General features: G+C 36.6%; 1 protein-coding gene across 2 annotated transcripts in view; it reads right to left on the bottom strand.

The window, feature by feature from the left end:
* The window catches only part of MTDH (metadherin), a 36,035-nt gene that overhangs the window by 13,131 nt on the left and 9,216 nt on the right, over positions 1 to 13,688 (bottom strand). For both annotated transcript variants that reach the window (XM_039706037.1, XM_039706038.1), the window contains exons 3-9: positions 12,038 to 12,119; positions 11,449 to 11,628; positions 9,970 to 10,038; positions 7,216 to 7,467; positions 4,359 to 4,445; positions 2,462 to 2,560; positions 162 to 286 (exon numbers count right to left, since the gene is read on the bottom strand). In XM_039706037.1, coding sequence (XP_039561971.1) covers positions 162 to 286; positions 2,462 to 2,560; positions 4,359 to 4,445; positions 7,216 to 7,467; positions 9,970 to 10,038; positions 11,449 to 11,628; positions 12,038 to 12,119 — 894 coding nt within the window. The remainder of the gene's footprint in view (positions 1 to 161; positions 287 to 2,461; positions 2,561 to 4,358; positions 4,446 to 7,215; positions 7,468 to 9,969; positions 10,039 to 11,448; positions 11,629 to 12,037; positions 12,120 to 13,688) is intronic.

Raw genomic sequence — 13,688 nt, 5'->3', positions numbered from 1 at the left:
CAGTGTTTTCCTTCTCTGTGTACAGAGCAAACACAGTCATGCTACTCTTATCAGTGTAACTGTGATGAGAGTTTACTTTATCATACCCTTTTAGTTACTTTAAGAAATGGCAGTGGTAAGGCCAAAGTCCGGGAGCTAAGGAGAAAAATACCACCTTTTACCTTCTGAGTATCAGATCTCTCTTCACGCTGAGGAACAGCAGTAACTTTTTCTTCATCTACCCAGTTTCCCCACTCTTCTGCTGGTGCATTCCAATCAGAGCTTGGATCAGCTGAAGAAAGTCCATCTACAAAGATTAAAAGATTTTTTTCAGGAATATTGCCTTACTCTACACATGCTCATTTCCAGTTTAAAAATGAAAAAAACCCTACACACACATCCACTTCTTGATATCAAGATATAAATAGCAATTCCCCATCTTTCTGAAAAAAAAAAGGTAAAGACTTTATTGATAAGTGGAGGACTTTTTAAAGTAATGAGCATGACAGTGATTTTACAGAGCCTAATCACAGCAGTAGCTAGCTAGATGCAGTTGCTTCGAGACTTTTTCTAAACTATGTGAAGAGGAACAAATTCAAGAGTTGTTATCTGTCTTAAGCTGTTCTCTGTATTTTCTTTCTATCTGGTGAAAAAATGAGGATGAGCTGTAACACTGATCAATCTTGCCTTAGTACGACTCCTTCACTAGTGATATATCTGAAACTGTAAATGTTACTGATTCAAGTCATCTTATAACTTCGCTACTTTTAATAATATTTTTTTCCTAAGACTCTTAAGTCCATACTCTATTTTGATATTATTAATTTATGATGGAATGATAGGTTTAAAGGATCAGTTGCATAAAAACTAAGAATATCAGAAGGGAAGAACTAAGTCTTAAGACTGTCTGTTTAGTAGAAAGTTGCAGCAAGTGGATTTTAAAACAGAACACTTTGTAAAAGATTGCATTTTCATTTCACATTCACATTAACATTAACACCACGAATATTTCTTCCCCCCAGTCTATACCAAATTGAAGAACAAGCAAATTTGGTCTGCCAACTATGGTGGCATTCAATTTAAACAACTTAAAATAAAGTCAAAATAAAAAGCAGTAATAAATCCAATTAAATTTGTTCGCAAGCATTGTGAAGCCAAAAATACAATTAAGAGATATTAAGATTAGTTAGAACATTTAGAATAGTTAGAAATTTTCCTAATAAAAATATTGTTTTAATGACACCTACTTCAGATGCTAAAATTTACTGATTTGAAAAATACTACTCGACACTTTTTAATTTACTTACTGCCCTCTCAGTAGTTGCTTAAGAAAAAAAAATCCATTCTTAGTAACAATAAAAACTAGTATTTTTTGTACATACAGTTAGTTTTCTTATCCCAATAAAGCAGCAGGGTGTATCTGTGTATTGCTTTGGGCTAAACTTGCATTTGCCCACTTCTGTTAGTGTACTCTTAGGTCTTAGTTGACAACTACGACAAAATTCTATTAACAGAATGCTTTGGGCTAAACTTGCATTTGCCCACTTCTGTTAGTGTACTCTTAGTTGACAACTATGACAAAATTCTATTAACAGAAGCTTGAGCCATAAACATTCTATGCTCAGATATGTGAATCAGTTATGCTTTTGATAAAACATAAAACTGATTACTTTCAAAGGATTAACTGAAACGCGCTTTTCTTATCCTTAAACTAAATAAAACACAAAAGGTAAGTTTCAAAATTATCTGATAACAGAGCAATCATGCCAACAGTGGTGGAGTCAAGGACTGTATCAATTTATTCCACTTTACCAGTAATTTAACTGCAATAAGTTCTTCTTAGAGAGAAGATAACATGCAAGGCTGCTTCTGTCAACTTCTGGAACAATTCTTCAGGACAACACCTAATGAGATGCACTACGTTTTTTCATTAACAGGGAGGACAAAGTAGGGAGTAAACACCAACTTTACTACAACTCCCAAGTAATTTCAGTTATTTCTATCCTGTATATGCTTCCTATATATGTAATAACTTCCTAATGTTTGCTGAATGAGAAATCAAGTTAGATTAAATACAAGAGTCTGATGTTGCCTTAACTTTCCAGTAAGGCACAAACATATAAAAATGAACTGACTCAAGTTCTATCTACTAAATACATATTTTGCAGACTTGCAATAGATTTTTCTTATCACTTGCAGCAAGACTGTTTCACTACAAAGATTTTTCTGCCTTAAAATGCATGAGCACTCTGACTTCTGAGTTTGAATATCCAAGTATTTTTCCTAAAAACCAACCATTTCCTATCAGAATTTATTAAAATACTTATTTTTAATTCCTTCAAACTGTCTATTAGCTTACAGAATTCAAGTATTTCAGGTTTTTTCTCAGATACCCACCACTGTATAATGCAATTAGCTAATATAAATAACTACACTTCACAGTAATTAACATTTTGTTAATGAACATTTTAGAGGAACATACTTAACCCAGACCATTCATCATCAACAGGGGGTTGAGCATGACTTAAATCCCACTGAAAATCAGAAGTACCAGCCTGAGAAACTGATTCACTGTTGGAACCTGAAAGGGAATAAATAAAATTGTAATTGTAAGTTAACAAGCTTCCTGAAGTTTTCTTGGGGAAGGAAGTCCAATCAAAGTAGGAAAGGAAAACAAAAGGCTCAAAGAAAAGTGCCAGATTTTAACGACTGCAGAAGACAGGAGAACTAGTAGGGTCTTGTGCATAAGGTATATTCAGAAAACAAGGAAGCAGAAGAAGGAAGACAAAATAAAGTCATGAGAAGAACTTAAAAAGATAAGAAAAAAGATAAGAACAGTGAGTAAGAGCAGTCTCCTCAAACTCAAAAACACAAAGAAATTTTATGGGTAATAAAATTGTTACCCTCTATCAATAAGATCTCTTACAGGAAAAAGCTTAAAAGAAGAGATCACTAGAAATGAACCTCATTAATTACACTGAGATCAAACAAATGATACATTACTAAGAATCCACTTCTCATTTAAACAAAGGTTTCAAGAACATAAAAGCAGCAGGATGCACAACAGTAAGGCCAATACCAGTCATGATAACAGAAGGTGTTACACATCTAACTTAACTGTTTTCAGAAAAATAAACAGCAAACAAAATTTCATAAAAGAGTAAAACAAACAAAAACTAATTGTAAGAATTAAACAAATTAATATTTTACTGTATGATGAAACGTCTGAAATTTGGTTCAATAGAACGTGGGTCTCTATTTTACATACACCTCTGCAAAAGATACCTCAGATGACAGAAATATGGGCATGTTCTCATTTCTTTTGTGGTCATTTTGCATTACAACATTGCTGGCTAAGGTGCACCAAAGAAAATTGTTTCTCTTGAAGTTGAAATGGTGGTATTGTAGATGAATCTTAGCTCAGCGTGCCATCCTACTTTATTAAATAAACTGCCATAAGTTTTAGCTTAGACACTGAACTTGGTTTCAGGTGGGTGCTTGGGATCTTTTTTAAAATTAAAATTCTCTGTACAATTAAGATGCTGGACACAAAGCCTCAGTTCAACAGTTAAAAGCCTGTAAACAGCAATATGAGCAAATGTAGCCTAAATACATAAGCACTCAGCCAGCTACTTCTGAAGGAAAACTGCCATGCCAAGCTCATGGTGTAAGCAAGCAAGAGCAAAAAACCTGACATATGATCCCTTTATTGCATAATAAATCATTGTAGGACTTATGTTAGTTGTTTAACACACAAGATTTATTATGAAGACAGGTTTGTACTCTACAGCATACAACCCTTTAAAAAAGAAAACCCCAGACCTTCAGTATTTCCATTTGTCATACAGAGAAAAGACTCAAGACTTCAAATCCTGCCTATGGAACATATTTTCAAAGTAGTGATTTAGTTCCTTCATAGGGAAAAAATCAATCATCAAATAACAAACTCCCCCACATACTGGGGCAAATGGGCTTTCCTAGAAAACAATCTTCAGATCTCTAACTTGAGATATTGCAATGCTATGAAACCTCTTATGCCCATTATTTAGAGTTAACACACAAACAAGGCGGCTAAATAAAAAAAATCACAGAATCATAGAATGATTTGGGTTAGAACATACAAAGATCACCTCATTCCAAACCCTTCTAGTTCCAACCTTCTTGCTAATATTCTGTGATTGATCTAGGTTTTGATTATCAATTTAATACAGTTTACTGCATAATTTCAGCATAAGAAAATAGCTTTTTAAGTGTCTTCTGCCTCTTTGCAGTACTATTTTCAAGAAATATGAAAAAATGCACATTAGTATCACTTGGCAAACTCTATTCCACTGGTGGAGTAGAAGAGAGTGGAAAAATCTTTTGAAAGGCACACATACCAGAAACTCCAGGAGTTAATCCAAATGAGGAGAAAGAAGTAGAATTCTGTTCAGAGGTATTAATCCTTGCATCCACATTCCAAGCAGCTGTGGGGAAGGGGACAAAAAAAATAAAAAGAGCATCACACACTGCTGGCAATGTTGAAAATTTAGCTATTTAATTATGAATTGGATCAGAAAAACACTGGCTAGTCCAGCCATGATGGCACTTCACATAACTGAGGCCATTAATTAGTGCTGATAGAGATGTGACTTTATCAACATACAGCTTGAAACAATTTTCAAGCTTTCCAAGACCATCTTCCCTTTATAGCCTTTTCTAAATATAAGCTTCTCACAAAAGAGAAGTCAATTGTTTTTTGAGCCCCATACTGTTATTCCTCCCATTACTGCAATCACTAATTTTTGAAAAGTACATGTAGATGGAACACAGCTTGGAGTACATTATATATATATATATATGTTAAAGAAGGGAATAAAATTCAGAACAATTTTTGATGAATAGGAGATACTGCTTAAAAACAAAGACATACTAGACTGTTATATATAAGGCAGAAAATAAGCAGGAATGGCCAGTAAAAACTACTAGTGGCTTTTATTTAGAATTACCTTTACTTAATTGGGGGAGAAGTGGCTAAAAACTGGATAGGCATTCCAGATGTTGCCCAAAAAGTAGACAGCCACTAACCCCCAATTTACTGACTCCTGTTTAATGCATCCCAGTGTATTGTTTGTTTCCTTTGCTACTAGGATCTACAGCTGGCTCATGTCCACCTTGGTGCCCACCAAGACCCCTTTATCCACAAAGCTGCAAGCCAGGCAGTCAATATCCAGCCAGGATTGCTTCCAAGCAGATTCAGCACTTGACATTTATCCTCACTGAACTTCTTTGGGTTCCTGTTGGCCCATTACTCCCATCAGGTTTAGGTCCTTCTGAATGGGATCCCTGACCTGGACCATTTCAACTGACTCCTGCCCCCACATTCAAGTTTGAGATAATCTGGAACCTGGATATGAATGACATGGTTGCCTCCTCCAGCTCACTTACAAAGATGATAAACAGGACAGTTCTAAGTAGAGCCTTGTGACATTCTCCTTGTCCAGCCCCCAGGGAGAGTAGGACTCACTGACCATTACCTTGGGCCTGATCAGGTTTACACCTGTTCTAGTCTGGATACAACAACACTGTGAGAGACAGTGTTGAAAGCATTAGTGAGGTCATCATGGAAGCCTTCCACTGCTCTCCTACACCCAAAAAAATATTCATTTTACCAGAAGCAAATCAGATTGATAGACATGATGTAACAAAACCAACAGTAACAAAACCAACAAATGTTGGTCAGTCACTACAAAATGCCTTGTTCCTTTCACTGCTCTCCTACACCCAAAAAAATATTCATTTTACCAGTAGAATATTCATTTGTTACCAGATGTAACAAAACCAACAAAAAGTTGGTCAGTCACTACAAAATGCCTTGTAAGAATACACAGCAGAACACATCTAGCCAGAACATGAAAAAAAGCCCTTCACTTCTACTTGGCAACAGTAAAGCTCCCAAGGGTATATAAAATCTAGCCTCAGGAACTTAATTTCGAAATATGCCAGAGAAATAAAAGAAGGCCTAGACTTCTGCAGATTATGGCTGGGGTAGGGCTGTGTTTTGGATTTGTGCTGAAAACAGGATTGGTAATACAGAGGTGTTGCTGAGCAGTGCTCACACAGAGCCCAGGCCTTTCCCACTTCTTGTATTGCTGGCAGCAAGGCAGCTGGAGCTGCCTTTCCCAACTGGAGCTGCAGTTTTCCCAACAAGAAGTTGGAAGAGACGCAGCCTGGACAAGTGACCCCAACTGGCCAAAGGAATATTCCCTACCATGTGGCATCATGCTCAGTATATAGTCAGGGGAGGAAGGGAAGGACATTTGGAGTCATGGTGTTTGTCTTTACAAACATGTGATGAAGCGCTTGAAGCTCTCCTGGTGTTGGATGAACACCCACCAGCCCATGGGAAGTAGAGAATTATTTCCTTGCTTTGTTTGAATGAACAGGTTTTGCTTTCCCTATTAAACTGTCCTTATGTCAACACTGGAGTTTTCCAGCTTTTCTCCTTCCAATGTCTCCCCTGCTGGTGAGACAGTGAGCGAGTGGCTGGATGGGGCTCAGCTGCTGGCTGCTACTTGACAAGACTGAGGTAACACTGCTGATGACAAGGGAACACTGCTTACCAGAAGAGATGAGGATACTTAGACTGAACAGTGGGAAGGGCTATGTTACAGCATTTACTAATAAGCTGATGAATATTGCCCAGAGAGAAATTAAGAAATCTCTTCTCCATTATTACTATGGACAGCGCAAGAAAAAGAGGCAGAAAATTGTACTGAGCACTAAAATAAACCAGTTTCTAATGAGAAGAACAGTGTAACACTGTGACAAGAGTTAAACAATGTTTATGCCTGGGGCCTAAAAAAACACCTGCCAAAACCATACACAATTAATTTTATCATGTTGGATCAACAGAATCCAACCTAGCTTTTAAAGCATAATTTAAAAGAAATTACGCTTCAAAATGGCTTAGTAATCATCTTCAGAATTTTATGAAAGTGATATACAACATTACATTCCTTCACAGAAATAATTTTTTGTCAGATAAACTCAAAAAAACCCAGTTTAACTGTACACAGAAACAAAGATGCTAAGCCATCAAACTTACAGTGAACAGAAATTGTTCAGTTAACATTTCACTAGACCACGTCAAGATGTTTTTAATATATAAACATGAAAATATTTCAGAGATCCACTACTGACAAATACATTTATGTAAAATTGCTTACATGAAGCAAGTTCTTGGAAATAGCTTACCAATAGGAGTGAACAAAGAACGCTCTTTCCAGGGCCTGCCTACCAGGCTTACACCCCAGTCCTTTCCATTTCCATTAGCATCTCCAGTGTCCTGGCCCCAAGCCAATGTCTCAGTCTTCCTCTTCCCAGCTGCAGTTGAAGGAACAGATGTCCATTTCTCCTCCCCTACACCAATCTGTGAGGAGATTTTTACAGACTTCTCATTCCAGCTTCCTCCATTTACTGTGTGGCTTTCACTCAATCCCGGAGAAACTTAAATACAACAAGAATAAAAGGATTATTTAAAATAACAACTGGATGAAGAATTAAAATATCACTTATATGCACATTCACTTAATAAAAAACCCCTGAGTGAACAGAAGCTTTGCTACACAAGTGTGATACAGACAGGGCTGCTGCTCTGTCTCAGCTGATTTTCCAGTTCAGATGATATGCACCATCTGTCTACTAACTTGAAGAGAGAGGAAAAAACAGCACCAACTGTACTCTCTTTCCTCATCCCTTTCTTTATAGGGCTTGAACCTGGTGTGGGTGAACTGGTGTCTCTAGATTAGAAAAAGGGTGGGGAGGGTACTTCAACACTGTCAGCTAATTTCTCTTAGAGAGGACTATGGGGATGACTTCTGGAAAAACCCATGCACTAAATGGAGAGTATTTTCTGTTTCATAACTGCATGCAGCAGTTCTCCAAGCAGGATGTAGACAAAATTACCAAATATTAGAAAATACTTCCCAAACACTACACAGGATTTACAAAGAGCATAGGTATCATACTGACCATAGAGTCCCTCACAGTGAGAGACAGAAATCATAGTAGCACTCAATTTGTAAGTAACATATTTTATGATTCACTAAGGTAATAGTGAATAATATTATAAATAAGGTAAAAGACCACAACACTGCAAGAATGTCTGTTACAAGTTACCCTCACGAGAAATTACCAACCACTGCAAGTTTAATGTATTCTTTGAGAAGTCAGCAGTACACTGAGACAAAGATCATAATGGAATTTTTAAAATTTATGTCCCTATAAAATATAAGGGCTAGTGCATCCAGCCTCCCTTCCTATATATCACAAATCTTTTTCAAAGTGCTTTGTATATCAAATCCCCTTTATCTTTTTATATATGCAGTGGAAAAAACAGAAGAACTGTTCTTCTACAAGCAATTAAGAAATATTTGCATATTACAAGTGTAACACTTAAACAGTAAGCCAAACCCTTATGCACAAGTCAGTATCATATGCCAAAAAAAATACAGACCAAACATTTTATTTCTCAAATGAACTTGTAACTCAGGCAGCATCAACATGCCCAATTCAAGCTGGCCTCACTGACATAGAATTAATTAGGTGAGATATGCCTACATTTTCTCAGAAAAATCAATTCCAAACACAGACATCTGTAAGGTCACCATTGCTGTACAAAAACCACTGCCCTTTCTCTACAGCACTAGCATTGCTCCTGTCAGTCAATGTCCTCCTAGAGTAATATGAAGTCTCAGGGAAAGGCAACAAAAGAATACTGAAGAGACAGAAACCAAACTGCAGCTGCTAGAAAAACCTTTTTGCAACTTTGCAAAAAGGCAGCTGAGGTCCTGAAGCAGGAGCTTGATTATTCTCTGTATATTACTCTTTTGTCAAAAACTAACTTCTAAATGACCAGCCAGTTCTCACTAAATCACAGAAAACTGAAGATTGAAAAGGATCTCCCAAAGTCACCTAGTCCCACCTTGTGTTCAATGCACAGCTAACTTCAAAATTATACTGCATTACTGAAGTTCTGGAAACCATAAAGGCTGATTGTCCAGAGATGCTTTGAACTCTCTCATGAAAAGCTTTTTTCCTCATGACCTTCCCCTTACTGAAAAACTTGATTATTTTCTCCTGTGTTCCCATCAGGCATCTCTGAAGAATACAGCACCCTCCTTCTGTGCCATGGTACAGGAAGTTTGAGTGTGAAGTAAAACTCTCAAAAAGAAGCAGAAAGGAATTCACTTTCTGGATCTGTGTGCTTTTAATAACTCATTTGTTGACTTATTTATAGTAGTTATTTTGGATTAAGGCAACACAGCTAATGTTGGCTATATGTAAGTAAGAACCATCTGGATTTCATTATGTCAAACTAATTCACTTCAAGTATTATTATAGCAGTATCTGTTATTACAAAACTGTTAGGATTTACTAGTCAAATATTTTAAGTTTTGTGTATGACATATGTCAAGTATATTCTTTTCATAAACATATATTTATATGTAACAACTTTCAAAACTAATGTATTTATGCATCTCAAAGGAGAATGTAAAGAACTGAGTAACTTATATATTCAACCTGAAACACGTGTAAACAATAATCAGGACTTGTGAACTCTCTGTAGTTATCTGTACCAGGGTTTCTTTGAGAAAATAATTAATTAACTCACAAATAAGTGAGTCAGTCTGAAAAGTTAGCATAAATTTTTTTTCAGCAGAGCTTAAAAATAAATATTACTGTTCTGTACATAAAGATTTTTATAATAGGTCATCTACATGAAAATTTAAAATACCGAATTGTATTTCTACACGTAACAGAAACTGTTTTCAATTTCTTAAGAAATAACTGCAACTTAGAAGTATAATATTTGCATAGCCAAAAGAGCCAGATGTACAGTAAATTTCTATGTCAGTAACTCAAAATCCTGCACTGACAGTTGCTGTTTTCACTTCTGTAAAATACTTCTCTAGTTACTTAGGATGCCCAATAATAAAAACTTTTTACCTTGTGGAATTGATGACTCCCCCTTTGCAGGTTTAGAACTGTTAATCTGTGCATTCAAAAGTGCATCACCTGATTAAGAAGAGGAAACAAAGCTAGATTAAGATTTTTTATAAAGCAACACCTGTAAAAATCTTCTAAAAATCCATTACTAATATTTTAAGAAAAAAATATATTAGTTCCTCACAGTAAGTTAAGACACTTACAGAAAACTTAAGGACAAAATTAAAATGCTATATTTTTATTTGTGTTTATGCTGCAGACAGAATGCTCTCAAAGTGACTTAGGACCCATATACCAAATAACTGCAGATTTCAAAGAACTTAAACTACTTTCCCAATGAACAAAGAGCACAAGCCTAAAACATGGGTTGTTATTTACAAGCAAAGAGTGGCTCTAAGTATTTCAGACCTGTAACTATTTCTAACTTCTACCTCACCATGAAAACACTGGATACAGCTAAATTCTTTTTGCATTAGTCTTGTACAAGGTGATACATAAGATACAAAAAAAGTATGATACTTAAAGGATTCTCACTGGAGAGGTTACAGTTGTTATAGTTAGCAACAGCGCATAAAGACAGTTGGAATTACCATTTCTTGGAGCCCTGTGTAAACGGACTGAAAAAAAGGCAGGAAACAGCTGATGTAGTCCTCAGGGCAACAATTATGCACTCAGTCAAGGTGCAAATGAGCCTCAATGAAACAGGAGGGTGAGGCATACAAATTTCGATAAATTGTTTCAAGGTACCAGACAGGTGTTCGGCTCAGTCTTTTTGTCACTTTGTTTGCTAGAACATTAAGTTTCATTTAAGTAAAGCACCTGTTTCTCAGTTTTACCCAAATAGGAATTCCTGTGCCTACACATGCTTTAAACCAGCCCGTGCTATCTTTTGTTTCTGTAAAGACAGCAGCAGCATCTATTGAATCTTCAGCTACAGTAACTGACTAGTAAATCTCAGCCACATGTGCCTTACCATTATGAACAGCTTTAGTACAGGATACTACTAAATCTACGTTGGAAAAAAATACCTACGTGTTAAGCAGTGCATGATATTTTAAGAGAACTTCAGAGGCATAACCTTCCCACAAGGAAGCACTCAAAAAGTTAAGGAGTTGGTGCTGCCTGCAGCAGTGCTGAGGATGCCTTTGAAGCTTCTGAAAACAAAGGGCACAGTCACAGAGCACAAGTGAAGGAACAGGGACAGGCCTATGCAGCTGTGCAGCAACCAGCAGCACACCAGTGTGGATGCAGGCCAGTGCCTTAGCCACTGGCTCCAAAACACTCTTGAGTTTCCCCAAAAATGAGGCTAGAAAATAGGGAGTTTTGCACAATGAGAAAGTACTGCTACACAGCTTGAAATATTTTCTTCAAGAGTTTCACCGCCAAATATACCTAACATGCATCCAAAACAGAGTCACTATTTAAGCATTCAAGTAAAGTTATCTTTCTAGGACACATTCACAGACCTATCAAGCATACCTTTATTTTTTCTGAGACCAACTGGAAGTGATGGTGTAGGCATCAGCTGTTCAATGGATACAGTAACCGTGTTTTCTACGCCCTGGAGATTTAATTCTCCTGAGCCACCATCGTTCAGCACCTTGTCACGTTTACGCTGCTGACGCTTCTCTCTGTTACTGATTTTTGTTTCCCAAGCTCCTAAAACATCACCAAAGGAAAACATCACTAAGTCAGAGAGGAAGAAAAGATTTCTAGCTTGTATCATATCAAACAGAAGTCTGAGGGAAGTTTAACCAGTCAGCTTCAACCTTAGATTGAAAACACAAATGGCCAAAGGTAAGTTTTTCTGTGATAATACTTGGCTTCACAAAGCAAAACATGAATAGCATGAACACCTTACTATCAAATTTCTCAGTTTTTATAAGATGACTTTAAAAAATCAGTTGAAGTTACTAAATAATGTTGTTTCAAAGATCAGATTTCCATATACAATATGTGACTATGGAGTTAGGAGTTTCTTATGTTTCTTTATGAAGCAAACATAAGTAAATCTTCAACAGTACTTAAGCCATAATGTTTACATTTTGTGTATGTTTGTGTTCAGTACCTTCATCAACTTCCTTTCCATCCAGACGAGAGGTATCCTGAACTGTTTTGGAATCTCCCTTTGATTTCTTTTTTTTCTTTGACTAGAATAAAAATAAAACATGTTCTTAATAATTACTGACTGATCACTTGATTCAGAACTCCCTCCCCACCTAAAATACAGGAATAAATTCAAAACAGATTCTCCTGAACAACCTTCTGTGAAAGACTTATGCAGCACAGAACTGGCAGGTGGGGGGAACATTACTTATACTACAGAGTACAAAGCCAGGCAGAAGCAGCTATGCTGGCAGCATCGCAGTCACAGAGGAGTAATGAGCTGTTTAGCAGGCAGATGCCACTCTGTCAAAATTTGTTTTATGCAGAAGTATAAAGTTACACATGGAGAAATAAATAATGCCAGCAACTCCTTAAAAAAAAGTCCAGCTTGGAAATTACTTCAAAACACAAGCTGTGATTAGAGCCCCTACTTTCCAAACTTTTTTTTTCCCTCAAGGTTTCATCATTATGGCTTCTTGGATGCAAGAGCTAAGCTAAACAAATAGGAACAGACATGACAGATGCAGACTATTTGCAGACAAAACTGCAAATAGTTTTGGTGCAACCAGGTAACTATATAGAGTGTGGAAAGGATAGTATTGAGAAAAAAAATCAAGATATTGGAAGAAAATATATTGCAGAAAGCCTTGGAGCAAATTGGCTTGACTACCTTCTTAGAAAGAAAACACAGTACTGAAAAGCTTTACAACCTAGTGAAGAAAGGCAAAAGAACTACCAGGTAAACATGAATGAAAACCAACAAGGCTTTAAAAAGAAATATGGTTATCCACTCAAATGTTATAAGGGGAACTATTCACTTATTTACTGTCTCTTAAATATTCTAAGAATGTTGGATGTCTTTCTGGCTTACATCTGCCAGAGTCAGACTAGAAATTGCCAGTTGTATACCTGAGTTCCCATGATTTTGTTTTCTAGTCTTAAATGCCCAAGAAGTGTCTAACAATCTCTCTAGAATTCAGAACTGGTAACACCTAAATTATTACTACATCTGCTGCAGATATTCTATGGGCCCCCCCCAGTATCACTCAGTTAATATGCCTTAGAGTTACCACATCCCCAGAGTAATCCACAGCTTCAATACAGGTACTGAGAGCAGTATAGCTTGTTAGTGCAGCAGAGATGATAAAAAATTCACTGCTTATATGCAATGCTGCATCACCACTCCTATAAAGTTTAGGGAACTGATTTGAACAGTTAGCTCATGGTTTCATGTACATGGAGACCCAAACTGTAGATGCACCCAAATGGAATTTTCATTTGCTCAGCAGACTACCTTTGCCCACACACAGCTAACTAACTTCTGAAAAGCCTCCAAAAGACAAGGGCTGGTTTCAAAAGCAACCTGAGAAGAATTGGTTCTAAAAATATGAACAAGTCAAATTATATGCTAGGGCAACTTCTAATGAAAGAATTAAAAAGGAAAATGAGAATTAGCTTTAAAATTAGTTATAAATTGCCTCTTCAAGCTCAAACAGGGAAAGATTACAAACAGAATAAGTTTGTACCTTTGTCTCCTATATGCAGCTACACTGAGACCGGAACTTGAGATTTGAAAGTTTCTATCCACAAAGCTGTAACTACTCAACTGTCCT

This window comes from Passer montanus, unplaced genomic scaffold, assembly GCF_014805655.1.
Source record: "Passer montanus isolate IOZ18808 unplaced genomic scaffold, ASM1480565v1 scaffold19, whole genome shotgun sequence".
NCBI lineage: Eukaryota > Metazoa > Chordata > Aves > Passeriformes > Passeridae > Passer > Passer montanus.
Note: the sequence above shows the minus strand (reverse complement) of the source record. Positions and strands in the feature narration are given on the sequence as shown.